Source organism: Notothenia rossii (genome assembly GCF_949606895.1).
Source record: "Notothenia rossii genome assembly, chromosome: 2".
Lineage (NCBI taxonomy): Eukaryota > Metazoa > Chordata > Actinopteri > Perciformes > Nototheniidae > Notothenia > Notothenia rossii.
This window is the reverse complement of record NC_136904.1, coordinates 78,088,530-78,112,936: the sequence shown is the minus strand read 5'-3', so window position 1 is coordinate 78,112,936 and position 24,407 is coordinate 78,088,530. Positions and strand designations below refer to the sequence as shown.

Below are 24,407 nucleotides of genomic sequence, written 5' to 3'. Positions count from 1 at the left end.
AGGTCTGTGAGAGCCAGAAATCTTGTTTGTTTGGAGGTGACCAAATATTTATTTTCCACCATCATTTGCAAATAAATTCTGTGATTTTCTTCTTTTTTTTTTTTCTCATTTTGTCTCTCATAGTTGAGGTATACAGTACCTACTGTAGGATGAAAATTACAGGCCTCTCATCTTTTTAAGTGGGAGAACTTGCACAATTGGTGGCTGACTAAATACTTTTTTGCCCCACTGTATAAAGATAAAGAAGTGTTTATATTATTATTTATGATACGGTATCATTAATGTGTAGTAGGTTGCTCTACTTTTCTCATTGATCTCCTTTGTCAGTTTGGGACGAGCTTTATGCAGATGTTAAAAGACATCTTTATATCCATCGTACAGTATGTGGCTGTCTTTGTGATTACTCTAGACAAAACTGCAGTTATGGAAGTTACACATTTATGTACAATTCAACAATCGTAGAGTACTTTTCACTGTGCATCAAACATATTATTCATAAAGATAGCTTTTAAACCTTTGACTTAATGCTGCGTATGAATCTTTTATTTATGGCTTCTGATTCATGAATTGTACATGTAATACTACTGTATGAATGCTTTAATTTCACGTGTAAACCATTTGTAGTTTACTTAATGATTATTTTGCAGCCATTGCTTTGTCATTAACATAGATTTAAATCACATGATACCAATAGTGGTGAAAAGCAAAGTTGTATTTGCAATAAAGTAGCAATAGTATTCGTTGTACACTGCATATCGGTCATATATCTTCTGTTTTAGATTTGCGCCCATTCACAACTTTTTTCACATAAATTGATTTAATGTTCACCTGATTAAATCATGTAAGTCCTGGTGTAGAATAAAATGCAAGCTTTTATATTAATTATTATGACATTTTGTACAGAAATGTATGGTGCCCTATTGCAATCCCCTTAATTAACATCCAGGGCCATCATTAGGAGAAATATTTGGTTTAAATAATGAAATGTGTTGACAACTGGGCTACAGACATGGCATGTGCTAAACATCCATGGTGCCAAGAGGATGACTACGTCCACCAGATGGTGAAAGTTCTCACCTATCTTGTGAAATATCTCTACTAAATAAATGAACACAACATGTTAGATAGACATTCATTGCCCCCAGAGGATGAACCCATATTTTATTTATTTTGCGCCACCACGTGTGGATGTTAGCAAAATATCTAAATAGACTGTTTAATGGATTACCAATATTAAAGATAAGGTATAATAACTCTTCTAGAAGCATATAAGGTCAAAATCATGATCAATTACAGGCACCAGTTACATTCCAATCAGTCTCAGCTGTGAAAGCATACTGACATACTAGACTGAGAAGGTAAACATTATACCTTTTTAAAGTTTGGCATGTCAGCCATGTCATTGTAAGAATGTAAGCATGCTGATGTCAACATTCAACTCAAAGCACTGCTGTGTATACGTACAGCCTCCGGAGCTAAAAGCGTGGCTGTACACTCGTGTGACTTAGTGAAAGATGACAAAGAAGACAACAGGTTTTGAAAAAATTAAAAAAAATTCAGTTTGTCCATTTTTGTGTCTCTCCACATCTCTAAGGACAGACATAATAGGGTTGTCATTGTCAGGCTAAGAGGTTTTTGGGTGCACTTTGTGCCTGCCTGGTGTAAATGAGGTCTTGTAATGTTTTCCGTGGACCGCAGGAGATCCGGCTCATCAAAAATAATGGCATTCATGATAATGAACAAATAGCTTCCTCTCATATCCTACTTTCTCTTTCTACAGTAATAGAGTTAGTACCAATCAGTGTTGTACACCGTTGCATCATTTTACCCTTGCTGGGCCCTAAAATGGCACTCTTCTAATTAAATTTGTCTAACACCGGAATAATCTCATATTCCCTACTTCCCTATTTCAAAAATATCTCTATGCTAACAAATCCTCTTACTTTTCTTATCATGTCACATGTTTCTTTCTGAGGGTGATGGCTGGGGATGTGTGTAGCTCTCTTCAGTGCTACCAGGTGGCCTGTGGTCAAAAGCACAAAGTGATACTTTCTGTGTGTAGCAGAGAACCCCCCACACAGAGCCGTGACTGTGTGGAGCCTAAAGAAGCTGCTGCTACTCTCCATGACGCCACAGTGTACAGACACTTTGGAGCTGCCTCATACCACTTCTTAAAATACAGCGTATCACTCGCCTCTCACACCTGACATCATCTGTTAGGCATGTTGAACTTTATGATAGATGCTCATTTCACACCCAACACATTATCTTCTTTCACATGACCGTACTAAAAGCTACAGTCATTAGAAATTCATTTCAATTCAGAAATATCCTGGGTGAAATAAATCAAAGAAAAGTGGAGTGCTATAATGTGTCCTTTCAACTAGGCAGTGGCAGTAAGAACTGTAAATAGTCCCTGATTTAAATCCGTTTTGATCCTTATCCATCACTCTAAATACAATAAATCAGTCAAATAAAAAGATCTGCTGTAAAGTGTAAAAATACATTTTCTTTGCAAGTGTCTGGATCTAAGATTCCTTGTGATTCATTGCCTCACTTCCAATGGCATCTGGCAGAGATGTGGCTCATTGTCATGCAAGCCATGGTGCTATCTGCCTGTGGTCCGCATGCAGTGCTCACTGATGTGAGCTACACCGAGCCTCTGCTGGGGAGAGGATCAACATGAAAACACTGTTGGCAATATTTCAACAGTACACAAAACTGTAAGAATATTGGGCCATGATACCACACAGTTCAGTTTAAATGTACATGAATGTATCGGAAGTTGTGTTATTGATGAGGGGTGATAAATGAGTCCAGCGATCTTTATAAATCACCTATATTGTAAATGTAATAAGAATTGTTGCGGTTTTAAATTAGTGATACTGATTTCAGAGCTGTTCTTTTTTTGTGCTTTCTTCAAATTATCAAGATGACTGATTCAAACATTTGCACTACAATTATGCGAGGTGAATATTAACATTACATTTGAAACAACAGTTATTTGTTTAGTCAAGCAAAGAGTTCAGTGAAAATATTCCTGTCATAATTAATTAAAACACATGAAAATGTGCTTTAAATGAATAATTGAGCATCATATTAAGACATTGATATAACAGATATGTGTGTTTAGTCTATTTCCTACCATTGACAATAGAGCTATCATTATCCGTTGACATTATTTCATTATAATTTCCCGATTGCCTTTGACATAAAAAAACATTTTTGTTTTTAGTAAAGGCATCACAAAATGTTTCTGTCAAAATGTTTCTGTCAGCCTTTACGAATATGACATTTCCCTTTTGTTTCCTCAAGAAATAATTCAACGTTGTGAAGTAAAAGCTCACAGGCTTCTCCTCTGGGCTTTTACTCTTATTTAATCAGGAACCGTGACAAAGAGCTCACAGATATTTACAACCATACTCTGGGCGAGTAGTTTAAAGAGGAGTGAGGTTTACAAATTGACACTATAAGGCTCACGTGTGTTGGTTGGCGTTGGGCCATTTCTCGGTAGGAAGTAGCCAGGTGTTTAGTGAGATGCTTAAAGGTGGGGTAGGTCATTTTGGAGAAGCCAGCTCGAGTCCGCTAGAATTTGAAAATACACAGCCGGGAAAAATCTGCCACTTCCTTACAGAGCCCCTCCTCCAACACACACGAACGCGCACATGACCAATGAGGGCACGAGATAAGTTTGTGCACAGATGGAAGTTCTGACAGGCAGGTAGGCCATCCAGTTATTTTGGTCGTACTTTTTGCAGCACTACGGCTTCCACAGAGGACATTTTTGTATGGATTTTTTGTCAAAGCACTTAACATATTCATTGCTATCGGGATGTTAAGAGCACTCCATGGAATATAACAAAAAGTGTATCTCGAGCTGGTTTCTCAAACTTACCTACCCTACCTTTTAAGGGCATGTTTAAAGAAGTTACGGAGAGAGCAAAGACAATTAAATCACCATACATTATTCATTATTGTCTGTTATTCGCCACAAATTATCATTATTTTCTGTTTCTTTTAACTTCCTGAGTATCAGCACAACATGTTTCTTGTTGTTGTTATACATTTGAAAACCTTTGAGGAGACATTCAGTTAACTTACATCTGGAATTGACCACTATTAACTGTGATATTGAGTAATTACAGTTCTTGGAAGTAGTTCTACAGTGGCACATTTCTTTGTTTTGACTCTGTGTCCTTATATGTAGACTTTATTACGGACTGGACTCTTGATAAACTGCAACAAACCAGTGGAAATACTAATTTACATTTTCATTCAGAAGGCGTTCCAAGGAGAGCAAACGCAGTGGCAATAGAAGATGTCACTAAAATATTTAACTTAATGATCCCTCACAATGGACTTCTCTCATTGGCTAATATGCTTAAGTGTGGGCACATACAGTATACTGTATGTGTGTGGATGAGTTAGTGTGTGTGAGAGAGCGAGAGGAATTAATTATCTTTCTCTTCCTTTAACCCTCCCTGCATGACCTAACTCTGCTATGGATCACAGAGGGATTCAAGCTGAATAAAGCAGGTTCATCATGAAAAGAACATGAGACCTCGAAACACGAATGTTCCGATTTATCATACAATCCATTCTGGCTCTTGACTTTTATTAAGATTAAAATGATTGTGACTTCCATTACTCTAAACCTGGCAGAGTTATGCCAGAATCCTATTAATCTACATTTTAAATGATCAGGAGAACAGATGAAGGGGGTGATTAGCATTTGACTGAGGTTTAGCGTTAGCAGGAATCCCGGAGTGTCTTAAAACAGTTGGTCAATGTAAATGCAGGTGTGAGTTACACATGCTGGGGATGAATGGGGTTGTGCAGATGCCTTGCAGACATGTCACTCCAAACACTGACACTACCAGAGATAGGCTGGCGCCACTGTCTCCAGCTGGGACAAACAGGAAGAGCTGGCTGGCTCTGCCTCACTCTGAGGTGTCTCTTCCTGGTCCAGCGCCCCTTTAACCCTCTTCTCTTCAACACATACCATTACATAACTGGCTCTGCCATACCAACAACAAAGAGCAGAGCACAGCCAACACAGTTCACCACAATTTAAAATGTGTTGTGTCAGCACCTGCCCGACATCCACTTTAAATTGTTTAGCAATTACCAGAAGCAGTAAAACATTTTGAGGTTTAGACTATTTGCTGTGGATTTGTATGTGCATAATTTAGCATAAAATGATGGGCGGTAACAGCTGCAGGACTATGCCATTCACTAGAAGCCATGATGATGAAACCCAGGGTGACCTGATTTATTAGTACACAAGCGAGTCACGGGAAGTATTTCCATATGGTTTTCTGGGGACTTGACTTGGGAGGCGCGGAGGCCACCCTTTCTAAAAAAAACGCACCCCAGGCCCATTTTTTGCAAGGGGGCGGAGGGTCTAAAATAAAATCAGCTGTTACTGTCTGCTTTCTGGACAGAGTACCGGAGCTGGTCTCCAACATTGACTGGGATTTGCTTTTTGGCTTGGAAAGACCCTGCAGGCCGGGGGTGCAGTGGCCTTCGAGTGGGATTTGTACGCGCTGAGCTCATATTTTTATATTTCAATAACCTCCTTACCTGGTAGGTGACGAGCACTTTGAGAGATGTGTTTGAGTTGAGTGGGATTTTGTAAAAATATGTTAATGGATTTTGAATTGTGTTTTTATGTTAATAACTCTGCATGCAAAAAATGGAAATGCATTATAAAGTCTTCTTTTTTGAGTTTTGCCGAAAAAACATGAAAAACAGGCTCGGAACTCTTGATAGTACTCATTAACATAGTGCTCATGTTGAGTGCACTTCTACTCAAAACACAGGATACAGAGATAATGTTGGCCCTAAAATACTAAATGTATTCCGTTTTTTAAGCTTGAGGAGAGATCACATTTTTTATAACAAATTCTAAAATACATGGACTTTGGAGCTGTTTGTACCAAGGCCAGCACCTCTGGGTGTCACGTTGCTCTTCTTCCTTCGCCTCCAGGCAAGCCAAATAAGTAATACGGTTTTTACAAAAAAGACACAAACATGAGGTTATCGATGCAAGCTATCTAAATGCTTTTGGAGAGTAAAGCTTTGACCAACAGCTTTCCTATATATTTCACTGAGAAACACGACCCTTCATGGTTAAGTTTAAAATAGGCTTGATTTATTTTTGCTAGTACATGGCGCCTAGATTACTTCACTTTCTTGTTATGTGAGCTCTCACCCCGACCTAAGGTGTCATGAGATATCTTCAGACTGTCGAAACATTTTTTGGGATGCAATTTTTAGTTCCTACTACAATAACTTAAAATTAAACTTAACCTTAACTTTAACTTGCTACAGGGCAAGGTTTTCCACTCCTTACGTTTCATTGCTCTAGTTAAGATTTGAACTAAAATACACACTGTATCTAAGTAAATGTCATTCTCTAATGTTAAGAGTTGTGAAATATTTTCCTTATCGGTTTCACCTGGCTGATTGGTTTACAAACATACTTACCATTCCAACAAGGCTAAAATAGATCACAGGGGACTGGTAGCTACAAATCAAATAGCAAAATAAGTATACCAATGGGAAGCAGCTAACAACGGTGCAATGCACACTGAGTTTTAATATAATGTCTTTTTGCCATGAAATTAAGAAAGCATCATTAATGTGTTTCAATTTCAGATCCATGAGCCCACTATTGAGCTTCATTTTAAACACTTTTATCTTTAACTCAAAGAAGTGATCAAAAATGTTGATGTTTTTTATTTGTTTCATTGTTTCTGTAATTTATTAGGTTTTCAATACATAGAAAAATGATATATAGTGATTTAAATGTGTCCTTTGCTGCCAGCAATGATATTAAAGATGTGAAATAGCATCTTGTGTTGCCAGTCTGGCAGCTTTTTCTGACAATGGCTTCAAGTCATGCACATTCACCACAGAGCAGAGCGGAGATGTTTGTATATGCTGTGAGCCTTCAGAGTAATGGATAGTCTTATTTTGATGCTGTACTTTTTTCAATCAAAGTAGTCTGTATTCATATTTCATTTTCTTATTTACATCAGCACATTTATATCCACAAGTGAACTGAGTCCTGAATACTTAAACTTGCAAACATAGACACAAATATTTTGTCAGCAACTGCTCGGATATGTAGTCGATGTAAGTTAAATAGAGGATCACACTGACACTGTCTTTTCAGCAGATTACAATACCCTGCAGGTTTGCAATAATATTCATTTGGTTTAGCCCTTTGGTTGATGCAAGTCCAGACATGAAGTCTAACTATGCCTAAGAGGAAAAATGTAAATGACTGCTAAAACGACTGCCTGTATAATCGCAGATCCCTGATAATACATTTCTATGCGGATAGGTTTTGTTTTGTACACACTATGTCCTTATTGTAAAATATGAGTTCTTGACCGCAGTGATTTAAAGCCAGAATGTTTGTGTAATTTCCCTGAAGAGTATTTTGAATGACTTGCAGTACAAAGCAAGTTTCCTGCATTAATGTAGCACCTTTAAAAGCATTGTTGTGGCTCCAATTTGGTTGTCCTAGTCAATATATTTACCATTTTAAAAAAGATCACACATTTCATTCAAAATATGAATGATTTTAAATGTATAATATCCTGGAGGATACTTAAAAAGCACAGTTTCTTCTATGTACTAGCCACTAATCTAGCTTTATAAAAACAAAACAACATCACACTGATTGCATGTGATTACACACTAAATATGGTGCTACCACTAGTTGATACTAGTAGTAGTAGTAGTAGTAGTAGTAGTAGTAGTAGTAGTAGTAGTAGTAGTAGTAGTAGTAGTAGTAGTAGTAGTAGTAGTAGTAGTAGTAGTAGTAGTAGTAGTAGTAGTAGTAGTAGTAGTAGTAGTAGTAGTAGTAGTAGTAGTAGTAGTAGTAGTAGTAGTAGTAGTAGTAGTAGTAGTAGTAGTAGTAGTAGTAGTAGTAGTAGTAGTAGTAGTAGTAGTAGTAGTAGTAGTAGTAGTAGTAGTAGTAGGGATAGTGGTGGTCTATTGGATAGTGAGGTGGGCTGAAGATCGGAAGGTTGTGAGTTCAAATCCCGCCAGGAACACCACCACTAGTGTGCCCTTGAGTAAGGCACTTAGCCCTTAGTTACTCCAGGGAGAATGTCCCTGTAATTGGTCATTGTAAGTCGCTTTGGATAAAAGTGTCAGCTAAATGAAATGTAATGTAATGTAATGATACCTCACGCTACATGTGAAAAGCGTTTTACTGAACAGTTTATCGGTTCTTTGTGCCATAGCTGCTGGCAGCGCAGGTTGAACCAGGGCAGGACTTCCTGAAAGAGATATAAACCAGAGGAACCGGATTCACTCTGTGGGCTCAGAGGTCATCCCACTGACCAACTGTGAGGCCATGTACCAGCCAGCTGTTTCCAAGCAAGCAGACAGCACCATCCCCAGCAGGGTACTTTAGTTTGTGCATGGTCATGTATTGTTCTACTAAAACATGACCTGCCAGAGCTGCCTGCACTAAAAAAACATTTGCGAAATTTGAAGCAAACTTTCTATGGTCAATCATATGAGCCTGCTTGCTATCCTGTTGTTTACTGTATAGTTTAGTCTTTAGCTGCTGTGGAGCATTCAGAGTTGCACAGAAGCTTTTGTCACCATAATGGTTGGGGTTGTCATGCAGTATTAGTGGAGGTGATGACAGTTTTGCAGCTGGGGAAAGGGGTCAGTAGTCTATGCTATACATAGAGGGGAAACATAAGATGGGGGAAATATATAGAGGTTCTCTAAAACATTAATTATAGTGGGCTTTACTTTTAAATGGTTCTCTCAATTCCTAGAAACTATTACAAGAACAGCTTATTATGAGTTTCTGTCTGTGAGAGCGCAAGGCGCACACATTAGCATTAGCTACACCGTGTTTGAAGGCGGTGGGACTGCACTGCAGAATAGTCCTATTAAGTATCGGTTTGATTTCAGCTCATGTTGAAGTGGCAGCTAATGATATTTCCTGCTTCATTAGGTCATGGAAGAGTCGGAGGTCTGTTCTCTGCCTGGGGGACTTGCCAGTGTGAGGAAACAATTTGAGACCCAGGAAACTGCAACATCACACAATGTAACCCAATTCCATTTTCATCACAGAACTGTGCAGGTACACATGTTGAACACAGTATATCCAATGATGAGGCTGAGAGCATGAAAGAGATGATGTGGCGGTCAAATGGCAGTGAATTGAGCATGTTACCATTAGCATGAGAATTGCATGAATGCATGAGGAGCTTGAATATTAAAATCAAGGCCCTCATTACATCTTATTTCACCACTTCCAAAACATTTATAAAAGCTTTTATTGAAACTTGCAGGGCTATTTAATAACACTTATAATGTAGCTATAGATAGAAACTTACTAGGCAGTGGAAAATAATCGTATTTCTTATTCTTCTATGGTACAATGTGAGTGAACGGTTTGACACATTCTTTGTTATTTTGCCTCCATCTGTGATAATTCCTTTCCAACTGCAGTGAGCAATCTGGCCTTGCATCTTCTCTGCATTCTATTGAGTGTACTATTAAGCTTTAGCTAATGGAGTAAATTGGAGTGGAGTAAACACATCTGACGCAAGGGGGGCAATATGTTGACGCAAGACTGAACAATTTATCTCTGTGTTTGTGTATTATGCACACATTTTTGCTGTGTTTGACAACCACTTTCCTCATCTTCACAGGAAATGGCCAACTCTGAGGTCACAATGTCAAACAGCAGCAGGCATGTCGTCCAAGGCAGCCAGCAGCTACATTTCAACGAAGGAGCCACGGTATTGAACGTTCTGTGTTACTGCAGGCAGGGCCACAGGGCTTTGCTAATGAGCTCAACACTTGAATTGCCTTGATCGCCAAAAACTGTAAATGATTGCAATCAATCACTTGTGTGCTATTAGTGATTGTTTGTTAGTCTCTTATGGTTTAGGCAGAGGTAAAACATGACATGTAGTTATTTATAGGCAAATGGTTAGTGGAATTGCTGTAGTTGGGTTTTTGATGATCAATATATTTTCTCACATTTCTCTTTAAATATCTTTAGGTGTCTTACAGCGACAGTAACTTGGAATCTAGTTTTGAAAACCATCACGATGAAACAGGTAGGGTTTTGTTTTGATATTTGTATTCTCTCTCGTATACACTGTCATTGACGGACTAATTTAAGCCCTGCCTATATTCTTGTGACTGTGCTGACTTTTAGAAGAGGAGGTTCCCAGGTACACTACTAAAGAACTGAGGGATCACTTTGAAAAATCAATCGAAGTGGCTGCAGTACAAAAACAAATTAAGGTAAGCGTTTCCATTTCATTTGAATTAGGCTAAAGTATTGAAAATGTGAAAGCTCAGAATATTTAACTCAGTTTAAGTATAATAAAATACATATAAGGTATCTTAATAATTAAAGATTTTAGTTTGGTTTGATATGAAAACACCTTAATGTACTGATGGTAACAGTTAGTGTGGTCAAAGGGGAAGTCTACGATTCCTTAAAAGGATTTTTCAAATTTGAACTCATCACCCAAACAAATAAACACATCCCATCAGTGCTCCTACAGAACGTTAACATGCGCAAGATTTACCCCCTCTTGTATTCACTGACTTTCTCTTTATACATCCATGGCCTTGATTAAGGATCTGTGGTTCAGTCGGAACAACTTTTCTATTTATAAAGCCAGGGTGTATGTGATTTGAATTGCAGCTTCTACCTTTAAATAGTACGGCAAACACCCCTTAAGAACTTTCTCAAGAACTACAGAAACAAAAGAACAACTTGCATACATTGGTCACCTAAAATTCAAAACAGTAACGCTGGATCACATACATGCATTGTTTCTGGTTAATCCCTTGTGGATGTCCAAGGTGAATTTGAATCCAGTGTTTCTTTATAGGTATACAAACACACCAAATGTCTTAATATGTGCAATCCATACTAGTGTTTGACTTTGTGTCAATCTTTAGGATTATAACTTGAACTCATCGTAGTGATGTATTGATTGTATGACTGTAAAGAGCATAATAAGAAATAAAGTTTTTCTTTCTGAACACAGTACCATTAACCTTGATAGTATTATTCATGTTTTATGATATACATTTTACACTCAAAGTGCTACAACATGTTGACATATAAAGCACATAAAACCCTTTTATGGGGTAACTTGATTGATATTCTTAGTTATTCATTCTCAAATACCATTTTTGTTCCTTAAAAAGATTGGACGTGATACCAATCGATCTAAGTGGTCCTCAAATGTGACTCAAAACAACTACGTGACTAGTGAGGTTTATGGAGCATCTGCTACTGAAGCAGCAGAAGACACATCAGCTGAAGTGATGGATTATGATTATGATTATGAGGACTTTCCGCCCCCACCTGCTGAGGATTGTGACTATCTTCCACCCCCACCTCCTGACTTACTAGAAATGCCATCAGACAATGAAAATATTCCAGCGTGCTACTACTCACCAGAGCCTCCAGAACCAGTAAACCCTTCCAAATACCCACTCAACAAGGATGCTTATATCAAGCAGAGGAGTAATTATGAGCTGAAACGTCTTTACAAACACATTCATCCTGAGGTTCGTAAGAATATAGAGATGGAATATAACAGTGATTACAATGAAACTGAGTACAAACAGTTAGGGAACCAAGAGTACATGTACGAAGATGATGATGGTAGTCCCGATGATATCTACGATGAAGAATACACAGACTGGGAAGAGATTCTCCCCGGGGAGGTACAGGCGATGAGATGGAAGTTTGAAAATAAGCCACTGGACACAATTAAAGATTTAACTTCTGATGAGGTTGAGGACACCAACAAAATAACTGAACAGGAAATGATTCTTGGAAAAGATGTGAGACGTACAGCTTGGATGTTTGAGACAAAGCCAATAGATGAACTGAGTATACCCAATATGAACTCTGCAGAACATAAAAACAAATTCAACAAATTTGAAAAAGGAGATGTCCGTGCTGCAGCGTGGTTGTTTGAAACCCAGACAATGGACTCTCTAAATAAAAAGCAGAAAGAGGAGGATTTAACAAAAGAGGTTGTGTTTACAGAGGAGGATGGAAACGCTACCATTTACATGATTGACAATAAGTACATGGAAAGCCTTGGCCACACTGAGACCATTGACGAGAGCCACCTGTTGAGTCTGAGGTCAGTGTTGGAGGAAATTGATGAAGAAGTGAAAACTGTCACTAGCACTTTTGACACTCAGTTTAAATGCATCATTATGGGACAATCAAGCCAAATGCTGGAGATTAAGTCTGTGCGTAAAATTGAAAGTGTATTGGAGAACTCAATTGCCTCACGTTGGCTTTTTGATACACAACTGCTGGACATGACAAACAGAGAATATACATCTTTGAAACTTGTGTGTAGTCTTTCCATGGAGGACAGCAATAAGGGAGACTGGGGCAGGTGGTTGTTTGAGATAAAGACATTAGATTCCCTCAATGACTGGGAAAGCTCAAAAACGGAAAACAAAGAGATATCTGGAGCTGATGTGCGCAAACACTGCTTAGTGTTTGAAACACAGCCAATGGATTCTCTGAAAGATGACTCCAATGCAAGACCCCACTCTATTGAAGACGTTATCGGGGGCAATGTTAGATCTGCAAGGCACTTTTTTGAAAACAGCCCTAGAGCAGAGAGGAGAGCTCTCACTGAGGTAGGAAGACTTCAAAAGGCAGAAGTAAATGAAGAAATGAAAGGAGATGTGAGACACCAAAAGTGGCGCTTTGAGAGTCAACCTCTGGAGCACATAAGAGAGGGGAGGAAAGAGGTTACTCGCACTGTAAATGTTAAAGATGAACTCACACAGGAGGATGGTACAAGCTGCAGGGCAGATGTTCGCAAGAACTGCTGGGTATTTGAGACCCAGCCAATGGATACTTTAAAAGACGATTCAAATAGTCAGCCCCTGGCAAAAGAGGACATTATTGCAGGTAACGTGAGATCAGCCAGACATTATTTTGAAACTAATCCAACTGAGGAGTTGAAGGAGCTTGCAGAGGTGGGCAAACTACAAAAAACAGTAGCACAAATTGAGGAGAGGGGTGATGTCAGACATCAGAAATGGCGATTTGAAAGCCAACCTCTAGAGCAGATCAGAGAGGAAAAGAAGGATGTCACCCGAACAATTGATCTGGAAGAAATTGACAGAGTTGACGTCTCAAACTACAAACACATTTTTGAGAAAACGGATCTAACCCAAAGTGATATGTCTCAAAAGATTCTTATTGAGGGTGTAACATCTGGTTCTGTGAAATCAAATAAGAACCTGTTTGAGTCCAATTCGCTGTATGCCATGCAAGACAGCACAGGGCACTTCCATGAGGTGAAAACAGTACGACGTGAAGAGGTTGTTAAAGGAGATGTGACAACGTGCAAGTGGATGTTTGAAACCAGACCAATTGACCAGTTTAGTGAAAGCATTGAAAAATACCAAGTTATCAAGGGCATATCCAAACAAGAAAAAGAGACTGGTGATGTGAAAACAGCAAAGTGGTTGTTTGAAACACAGCCTCTCGATGCTATTAAGTATTTCAGCAATGTTGAAGACGAAGAAGTTATGGAAACAAGTAGGAATCTTGATGTCATGAAGGGTGATGTGAAAACCTGCAAGTGGCTATTTGAGACTAAACCAATGGACATCCTGTATGATAAAGCAGAGTTAAAGGATGAACATGAATCTGAACAAATGCAAAAAGGTGATGTCAAAACATGCACTTGGCTTTTTGAGACTCAAGCACTTGATTCTATCCATGATGAGACACAAACCATTTTGAAAACATGCACTGTCAATCAAGAGGACATTACAGGAAAGGATGTAAGAACTGCTTGTTTCCTCTTCGAGACGGAGAAACTGGAGAACCTCTCTGGGGTGGAGACAGGCTCTTTTAAATGCGTTACAGAGATAGACATTGGTTCTGGAGACGTCTCTGGGAAGAAGTACATTTTTGAAAACCAAACATCAGATATCATGACTTCTACATCTGAAGAAGCATTGCAAAAACTCAAGAGAGTTCAGACGGAAGACATACAAAAAGGAAACGTAGTGAACTGCAAATGGCTCTTTGAAAACCAGTCAATAGATACGATACATGATAGCCAAGAGGAATTTATGAGCAGTCGCACAGTGAATGATGTACAAGGTGGTGATGTAGATAAGGGGCGTTTCATTTTTGAGACCTACTCTTTAGATGAAATTCAGGAGACGGACACAGAGCTGACGCAAATGCGCAAAGTTGTCCGAGATAAAGATGAAAAGGGCGATGTGAGAAATTACACAATGATGTTCGAAAATCAGCCCCTTTATGCTATTCAGGACAAAGAGGGACTTTACCACGAAGTCACGACTGTCACAAGCGAAGAGGTAACACGGGGAGATGTCGTTGGAACTCGCTGGAAGTTTGAAACCAAGCCCCTTGACGCTATCAAAGACACAGATGAGGTTTATATCATTAAATCAGTCACACATCAGGATGTGCAAAAAGGAGACGTCACTTCTGCAAAGTGGAAATTTGAGACACAACCTCTTGACAGGTTTGCTGAAGAAAATAAGATTTGTATCAAAACCGTGGATGATATTCAGGGAGGCAATGTTAGGATGAACAAAGATCGTTTTGAGTCTGATACACTGAGCCAGGAATCTGTAAGAACAGTTAATGTGAGTGAAATAAAAAAAGGTGACGTCAGGTCTGCGAAATGGAGATTTGAAACACAGTCCATAGACAAAATAAAAAGCATGAGCTCTGAAAATTTGATTGAAACTGTTAAAAAAGAAGATGTTGAAAAGGGAGATGTAAAACATTCAGTCTGGCTCTTTGAGGAAAATCCTCTTGACCACATCAAAGAGGTAGATGAGAACGAAGCTACAATCGTTGTATCACAAGAGGAGATTTCCAAAGCGGATGTAAAGACAGCAACATGGCTTTTTGAAACAACACCATTTGATGACTTCAATGAGACAAAAATGGAGAAGAGTGAAATCCTGGGCAAGAGTGTCAAGGGAACTCTTGAGGAACTTTATAGTCAGCAAATGGTGAAGTCGAAGGGAGTACTTATTGAAGCTGATGAAATCGGTGATGTTAGGATGGCTAAATACCAGCTAATGAATAAGCAGGCCCCCGAAATTCAACGAGAGGATGTAATCAGGGGAGATCTGCAGACTATTATGATGAACTTGCTCAACAGACAAGAAAGGCAGGAGCAGCAAATAACTATAGATTCAGAAGAGAAGGGTAATATCAGTTCTACGGTGAATCAACTATTCAACCAAGAGAGAGACAGCAGTATTGAAAGAGAGGAGATATTACGAGGTGACATCCGGGAAGCCATTAAAAACCTTTTTGATGAGAACGGTACAGCAAAACATGGAATACTCATCCAGGAAGACGAGAAAGGAGATGTGCAGATGACCTTATACTCCCTTCTTAATAAACAAGAAAACGTTAATGTTGAAAAAGAGGGCATTGTAAGAGGGGATATAAAGAGTGCTCTTCAAAACCTGTCCAGCTCAGACAAGACAGATCAGGCAGTTAAGATACAGGTAGATGAAGCTGAAAAGGGAAATGTCAACTTTTACTCCACATGCATTGAATCTGGAGCTCTTGACTATCTTAAACAGCTCCACCTTGGAGCTGATGAGACTCGGTCTGACGGAGCACAAAAAGAGGTGATCCTTGGAGGCGACATAAAAGGGACCAAACTCATCCTCGGACGAAATCAAATGCAAATTGAACGTACAGTAGAGGATGTTGTACCTGGTGATGTTCACAACACAGTGAAAGTTTTTATGTCAGAGCCAACCCTCTCATTGGAAAACATCCAAAGGGAGGAGATAGTCAAAGGAGATTTAAGAGCCGTTTTGAATTCATTGTCTGAATCAGCTAATCAGACAGTTGTTGTAGAAAAAGAGGAGGTGGTGAAAGGCAACATACCTAAAACCATGCAATGCCTGAAGAAGGCCCAAACAAGGTACAAGGAAGTAGAGAAAGAGAAGCCAGACATCATACCAGGAAATATCAGAGGGGCTCTAAGATCTCTTGAGAAATCCTCGACAACAAGAGTTGAAGCTGTTGTCGAGGATTTAGTTTCTGGAGATGTGAGGGCCACACTCAAATCTCTAGAGTTGGCAAATAAAGCGGTCAAGGAAGTTGAAAAGGAAGAAATAGTGAGGGGCGATATTCGCACAACAATGCAAAGTCTGCACGATGCCTCCAGTGAGAAGAAGATGTGTCAACAAGGAATAGACGTGCAGGGAGATGTCAGAGGAACAATCCAGCTCTTAATGGAGCCTCCACCTTCACCTAGAATGGAAAGGAGTTCAAGCCTTGAGCGTGACTTTAAGGGTGATGTGAAGATGTCCATTAAGTCATTATATGAGACGCAGGACCAATCCCAGTTTGAGAAAGAAGATGTGATAAAGGGTGATGTTAAAGGCACTATTAAGTCTCTGATGGAATCAGCACAGCGTGAATCTCCCAAAGTCAGACTTGGATCATACAGGAGAGTTCGAGTAAAACAGAGCCCTCCAGTTACAAATCTAAATGCTGATGCACAGAGGAACATACAAAAGATTAAAACAGCTAATTCAGTTGAGACATCAATGGGAAATCAATCCATCTCTAATGAAACTAAAATTGTAAAAACAACGTCAAGAACAGTGGAGCAGTCTGCTCAGCAATCAACTACTGTGGTGGAGCATAAAACTATCACCCAAAACCACGGCATCAAAACATTAAAGACAGAGTTCCGTAATCTAAAGTCGAAGGGAAAGGGAATGAAAAAACATGAAAAAACCAGTGTAAAGACAGCAGATTTCACCCTAAAGCCAGAATTGCCAGAGCCCGATCTGTCTCTCCCACCTCCACCTCCATCAGTGGCAGACTCTGACCTTCCTCCTCCTCCCCCCTCACTCGATTCTGACATGGATCACCTTCCTCCTCCACCACCACCAGTCACCAGTGAGCAGGACTTTCTCCCACCACCTCCATCTCAACAAGAACTGGAGAGCATCCCAGCACAGGAAATGTATCCTTCACCAGCAACAGCGAAAAAGATGACGGTCAAAAAAGTGAAAGTTCCCATTTTACACCAAGTCCAGAAGGTAGAAGCAAAAGTGGAATTCAGTAAAACGAAACAGGTGGAGGACATCACATCTGAAACAAGAACCTCAAAAACGGTTTCATGTGAAATCCCTCAATTGCCTGAGTCACCACAACCACTGAAGAAAGTTTACATATCTCCTGTTAAGTTCACCCCTCCACCCTCCCCTCCGCCTTCCATGAAAGGGAAAATTAGTAAATTTAACACTCCATTGATAAAAGCAGAAGGAAAGTTCCGTATGGTGGTGGATGAAAACACCCCTCCAACCACTCAAACACCCACTTACATACATGACTCATTTACTGCTGCTCTTGAAATGCTTTCCTCAAGCGATAGGGGACAGTCAAATAAAAACACATCAGAAATCACGCAGGAAAGAGCTGAAATGGCTGCATTGAGTTTTAATTCAGACTCCCTATCATGTGATTTGTCCAAGAACATCGTTGTCAAAAATACCACCCAGAGTAATGTCAGTGCTAGCCATGAACAAATGATCTCAGATTCAACAGTTGTTTCCTCTGCCACACAGCAAATGTTCTCTAATGAGTCTTCTAAGGTTGTCTCTGTTCAAAAGACCTCATCTGTCTCAGCTGTTAGACAACAGATGCATACTACTACTACACAGAAAACTGTTTCCTCCAAGCAGTCTGTTCAATCTGTCATGGCTGACACAGTCCAGACCTCGGTCACTGATTTCGCAACAATTGAAAACATGGTGGCTGATGGAAGGAAAGATTCTAAAAATCAGAAAACAAAAAGCTCCAAAAGATCAGAAGATCAAAGTGAACATGTAATCCATTCTGACAAAATTGAAACAATGGAGAACGAAAATCTAAGCAAATCCCAATCTGAGAAAAAAGTCAAAAATGAAAAGGAGTCCAAATCACCACTACGAGATAAAAAGAAGAAAACTGATCATTCTCCTACCAAGAGCCAAGACAGCGTTTCTGATGAGCCAATGCGAACAGAAAAGGCAGCTCCCAATACAAATGGAAAAGCAGGAAAAGAAAATCAAAAGGTTAAAAAGAACAAGCAAGAAAAGCAAGTAGAGTCAAGAAAGTCCAGTGAAAGTGAGAAACAGAGTGTTTCACAAGATGTCAAGGTGGAAGTAAAGAAAGCTACTGAGGTGAAAGTGACCGTTGAACCTAAGGAAGTAAAGACAGAGTTAAAGCAAGTGACTAAGAAAGGTACTTCCCCTCCTGCTGCTGCCTCTACGCCAGCAGCTTCCTCCATACCTGTTGTTACTGTAAGCTTAACAGACAGCAAACCAGAAACTCCAACTCCAGTTAAAAAGAAAAAGAAGTCCAAAAAGTCAAAAAGCAGTGCACAGCAAAATCAAGGTAAAGAGATTTCCACAGAAACAAATGCAGCTGTTATAGAATCCAACACGGTAACATCCTCCCAAACTCAGGAAACAATTGCAGTTTCCCAAACTCATACAATTGTAAAAGAAGAGCAGATTCAAGTCATTACCGCAGAAAGTAAAGACATTCAGAATTCTAAGCAGCAGAAAGCAGTTCAAAAGCAAGTGAAGGGATCTCAAAAGAAGAAAGAAGTGACAGTTATTCAGCAGAGCGCAGTGGAACAACTTGAAGAAAGTAGGGCTCTCCCAATTACTGTGACAGGCGAGCAAAAGGAACTGGTAAAGTCTGAAGCAGGGAAAACTGAGGAATCCCAGAGGCTGGAGGTCCAAGCGTTACTCTTTCTCATCACAGATATACAAAGAGTTTCAAAAAAGACTGATTGTGAATCTGTGAAGATTCTGCTCAATACAGTTCCAGATTGGCTCATGAGTTGGGAAGCAAAGCTTGAACTGGAGGGAGCTGTGGTGGAAAGTGATGTGCAACAAAACAAAGAAATTCTTTCACATCTGAGGAAACTAGCAGAGGCCAAACTAATACAGCTAGAAGATAACGAGACAATGGAGAAACATGAGTGTGAGCCAGTTTCTGAGAAATCTGTGTCTGGTGGGGTAACGCAAAAAATATCCAAGATCAGTATTGGTTCTGCCAAAATTGAGAAACAAACAAAGAAGAAGAAGTCCACTGAAAGACGGAAAGAGGAAACTGGTCAGTGCAAGTCTGTTGACCTTCGGGCTCCCTCACCTTTACTCAGGATGCGCTCTCCCTCACCAACGTTTATCACCATCGAATCCACACGAAGAACTGACTCACCCCTGAGAATGAGTCCATCGCCCAAAATGCACAGGCCACCCACACCTCCCACGCCTCCGCCACGTAGGTGTGACACGCCAACATCACGCCTTACAAGAATAACACCATCTCCGACTTTTGACAGAGCAGAAAATTTGGCACGACTAAAAGACACAACAGCCAAACTCTCACGTGGGGTTACACCACCTCCGCCACTTCCCCAACAAATCTTAGAAAAGAAGTCTGAAATTGTGGAATCCCCTGCCTCATTTCATCGACAAATCAAAATTGATTCACAACTTGTGGAGGCTTCAGGGATGTCAAATGCAACAAAAAGTCTCAAAGAGAGTTTATCTGGTGAGGCTCAGCAGACTGATGTCAATTATACACATGTAAAAGAAGATGAAGCTAATATTTCAGAGGGTTTTATTGCAAATCAAACACAAAGAAAGTCTGAGTCCCACATGCTGTTGTGTCAAAATTACCCAGATCTTATTGATGCGTCGGATATGTCAGAGTCATCTGTATCTGTCAAAGAAAAGAGAGAGTTTTTTGAAGAAACTCAAAAGGCTGAAATTAATAAGACCTATACACGAAAGGAGCCTATTGCTATCCCTGAAAGACTGGGCCCAGACTTGGAAGACTGTGAGGCAGAAACTAAGAACAAAGAAAAAGATGAGCTTCTCAGGGCAGACTTGTACGGTCTTGTAAACACATACGACACACCAGAAGAGAAATTATTTCTCAGAAAAGAGCTTATCCCACTCACTGGGTGGCTTCACAATGAAACTGAAAGCACAGATTGTGGCAAAGAGAGAGTAGACATTCTGGAACAGGAAATACCAATTTTTGACATCCAGACTATTAAAAATGTTTTTGAACTGGGTAAGAAAAGTTCCTCATTCAGAGAGGAGAAAAGGGATCAGGAGGAGACTATGTCAAGCCTGACTGAAACAACAGCAGACACTTCAAAGTGGGGAATTCATCTAGAGAGAGACTCCCGGCAGAGCACCCCCCTGCCTCCTCAGAAAACTGGGGTAGAAACTGTGCCAGCAGTACCATCAGCCTTCTCTGAAACCAAATCCTTCACAGAACATTTCTCAAATGTTGATGAGTTGGGTAACAACGTCACCGGAACAAGGACAGCTGTCACAGGGCACTCTGAGAGTGTGTCAACCCAACAAGCTCCTTTTTCCTACGCTGATGCAGTTAGAAAAAAGGCTGCAGAAGCGAAGCTAGCAGAAATCTTCGATGACGATGCTACTGACAATTTGCTGAGTAATTTCCACAAAACATGGACAGAGAGTGAATCTGTTTTCAAGAGTCTTGGCTACTCTACTTCTGCGGAGACAACATCCCAAGTTGTGTCACATCATTCGAAAATCGTCTCATCTGGTAAAGACCTATCCAGCATGAACATACTGAAACTAATGGCATGGACTAGGGATGGACGAGTTTTCTTTGAATGTCTGTTTGTGGTGTGTTAAAAAAGCATTTCTAATTACTGCATTGTATGAATTGTGAAAGCTTTTCTATGAAACAAAAATAGTTGGTAACAAGAATAAGAGTCTACAGCTCTGATGCTTTAGTTCAGCAGTGATTTTAGGCTACATTTGCATTTTCATTATAAGAAATAACAATAAATTATATCTGAAGATTATGATAATGTCATAAAAACTGCCCAAGTGGAAAAGTGACAGGCTCTTTTACCAGTAACCTTCATTTGAATCTGTCCATTAGTAGTTGTAGTGACCCAATAATTGATGGACCAACCAACATCGACATCCATTGAGCCAAGCTGCTAGCCTGCCCATACAACTAAATGTTTAACTAACTCAGGATAGTTTAACAAAATTATCTTATATCACGATAACTTTCATTTTCTGAATCTTTCAAACACATATCATGGTCTTCAATCAATGAAGTATTCATACCTGTTATGAGGTAATGATAACAAACTCCTTTATCAAAAAATACCATGACATTTAATTGTAAAGTCTGGAAAAAAACTGCACCCGATGACAGCTTATTTGTATTCCTCACTAACAATGCATTTGAGAGATGCAAAGAAATTCATGCAAGCATGTACGAATATGAGTGAAAACAATACAATCCGGAGGAGGATACACTAAACCATTCATTCTCATGGCCATTGTATATTTTCATATTGAAAAAATGAATGAGCCATATCAAGTACAACTTAAAATACAAATGCAATATATTTTACAGTTTGTATAAGTCATAAACGATTTTTCGATAAAAGGAAAGCCATAGGTGTTGCATTGTGAAGCAGCCCAAAGGAAAGCCATTCAAATGGGATTAATGAAAAAAATATAATTTGCATTTTATCTCTTTCAAACAGGTTCGAGTTCCGAAGTCAGAGCTCTGCACAGTATGTCGGAGGAGAGCTTATCCGATGGATGCTCTGATAGTGGACAAAAAAAAGTACCATAAATCATGTTTCTGCTGTGAGCACTGCAGGAATAAATTAAGGTAAATATTGCATTCATTCAAACAAATACTCACCATAGTTACAATTAAACATTCCAATACCAATCAGTATATGCATAAGTGTTTTAAGTGACAGTAACATGTTTAAAATAATAGAGGTTATTATTATTTTTCTAAAAGAAACAATGTTCTTTTCTCTCAAAGCTTAGGGAACTATGTCTCTCTCCATGGACACTACTACTGTCTACACCACTACAAGCAGCTCCTCAAATCCAAAGGGAACTACGATAATGGACTCGGGCAGAAACCTCCCACAGGAAGTGGTGGACTTATCCCCTCAGATGACAATCTCGAATGGAGATATTCTGTGAGCAGCGTAGCTTCAATAGACAAAACACTCAGCGGTGAAAATGCAATCACAAAATTGTACGATGAAGGCAAACCACACAGCAACAAAATATCTGTAGTTTGGCCTCCAGAGGCCGATCCCCAGAAGAAAGCCTTTAAAATAGAAGATGACATTCAGCTAAATAAACCACATTGGCCCCCTTCACACAACTCCCCCAAGTTACCCAAACAACAACACAGAAAGGCTGTTCCTAAAAGTGTCCTTTGAAATAAAATCACCCAATCTCACAGTTTAGTTAAATAAACTCAAAGAAGCACAAATAAGGAGAGGTACACAAGATGCTATGGAGAAACTGTCCTGTTGGTTCGATTAAGGAAGTGTTTTTTGAAGGTTATGCAGTCAAGTGATTTTAAAAAAGGAACAGGAAAAGTGAGGATATAGAAGGAAACTGTAAATACTTTTAAATGGAATGTTTAAGGAAAAGCAGGTTGTAACTGGAATAGTAAGTACTGGTGCGATCAAGACGGAGAAAGTATTGAAAGTGGATGTAGAAATGAAAAAGTGTATCAGGTAAACTGCTATAACAACTGTCAAGGTACTTGTAGATGGACCAGTTGATAACAATATAGCTAGGAGCAGCTTTAAGACACATTTAAAGTGTAGATCGAATAAAATAAATGTTATTGTTGCTTTATATCTAAATTATTGTGTGGAATTAAGCCCGAGTTTTAGTCCCTTAATTCAACCAAGTTGTACAATATAAATCCGCTCGGTTTCCTTGCCATCCATGTTCCCTAAAATAATTGGTTTATTGTTCAATGCACTCCATTTTTTTCCTTTGTATGCCGGTTCATGGAGATATTCCCTGTTGTATTATTCTGTCAGGTCTTTTATCTTTCAACATGTCTGAATTTGACTTTTTTTTAGCACCTGGTGTGCAGACTACTAAAAGCATCTTGGAATTATTGTATTTATAATATTGAAAGTATATAATATAAACAAGTTGAATTGGTGATAATCATGTTTGTTTTGGACATTTGTATCCTATATTGAACGACAAATATTTTGGAATGAAGAATTTTATTTTTTAGATTAGACAGTTATAGCTTGCTTTGTACAAGACATATCCTGATTCTGTCATGCTGTCAGGCTGGTTCACTCACTTTATTGCTGATCCAATGGCAATACAAATATTGATTTTAATTGTCTCATGTGTCTCTTTGAAAGTCTGTTGCTCAATCTTCCAAACCAGACACAAAGAGGATGTTCTTTCACAGGTGTGTGTCAGCTTGAATTAGACTACATGGAGACATGAGCAAGACAGCAGATCCCTTTAACACCATCAGTGTAATCTCCTTTAGAAGCTGTTTCCACCTTGGAGGGTATTTCCATGTTCAAAGCACGGGTGGGCCTGCAGCAGATAAGAAACCATTTCCAAGTAGGGAGAAAAATTGAAATTTGCCTGAAAAATAAGCAAAAAAGGCTAATGAGGGACAGTTTGAAGACAAGCAGTTGATACAGCAGCATTGGATACACACAAATCTTTAATTTAATTCTACAGTCATTTATAAAATAAGCTTACAGTATGTCCAAATGTTGTTATACTCATCCTCTTACTGATCCTCACTGAGGACGAGCTTATACACTTTGCTAACCTGGACCACCTACAGAACTGTAGATATTATTAATATATGTTATAGAGTTAGTATTTTAACGTAAAAAAGATTACTTGGGAATTGAGGGGACTCATACAAGATTTTGCGGTCTATATTTTCCTTATATACCTGCAACTTATTACTCAGGTAAAATGTGATCACTGCTATGTCTCCCCTCTTTTACTAGTTCCCTTGCGTTGCTTTCATGTATGTGTTCTTACATGAAATTGTGGTTATAAGAAATGTGCTTAACCAGGACTAATATCTTGTTTCTCAATTTTTACTTTCTGGCTAAATAAATACTGTATTTAAAGATTGGACAGCCCATCCGCAGTACACCCTGGGCCAATAAACAGCATGCAATAATTCTACGTTTTTGTATGTTTTCTATTTAATTTTTGTTACATTTTGTATTTTTATTTTGGCTCAAATATTATATATATATATATATATATATATATATATATATATATTCAATTTCCCCAATTTTTTTAGTGGTCATTTATATGATCGTTTATCCGAGAGAAAAGGGCTTTTTCAGGCTGAATATATATATATATATATATGAGAAAAGGGCTTTTTCAGGCTGAATATATATATATTCAGCCTGAAAAAGCCCTTTTCTCTCGGATAAACGATCATATAAATGACCACTAAAAAAATGTGGGAA

At 39.0% G+C, this 24,407-nt stretch overlaps 1 protein-coding gene across 4 annotated transcripts; it reads left to right on the top strand.

Moving 5' to 3' along the window:
• Positions 1-5,446: 5,446 nt before the first annotated feature.
• xirp2b (xin actin binding repeat containing 2b) lies at positions 5,447-23,285 on the top strand. Of its 4 annotated transcripts, none has more exons than XM_079663956.1 (9): positions 5,447-5,586; positions 8,262-8,425; positions 8,993-9,121; positions 9,696-9,785; positions 10,052-10,109; positions 10,211-10,299; positions 11,221-20,677; positions 21,645-21,775; positions 21,943-23,285. In XM_079663956.1, exons 2-8 carry the CDS (start codon positions 8,375-8,377, stop codon positions 21,734-21,736), a joined length of 9,966 nt encoding a protein of 3,321 aa, XP_079520082.1. In that variant the 5' UTR covers positions 5,447-5,586; positions 8,262-8,374; the 3' UTR covers positions 21,737-21,775; positions 21,943-23,285. The 4 variants fall into 4 exon arrangements, with proteins under 4 accessions (XP_079520082.1, XP_079520081.1, XP_079520083.1 ...); XM_079663955.1 differs by having other exon boundaries at positions 21,938-23,285; XM_079663957.1 differs by lacking the exon at positions 8,262-8,425 and having other exon boundaries at positions 21,938-23,285.
• The last annotated feature ends 1,122 nt before the right edge of the window (positions 23,286-24,407 follow it).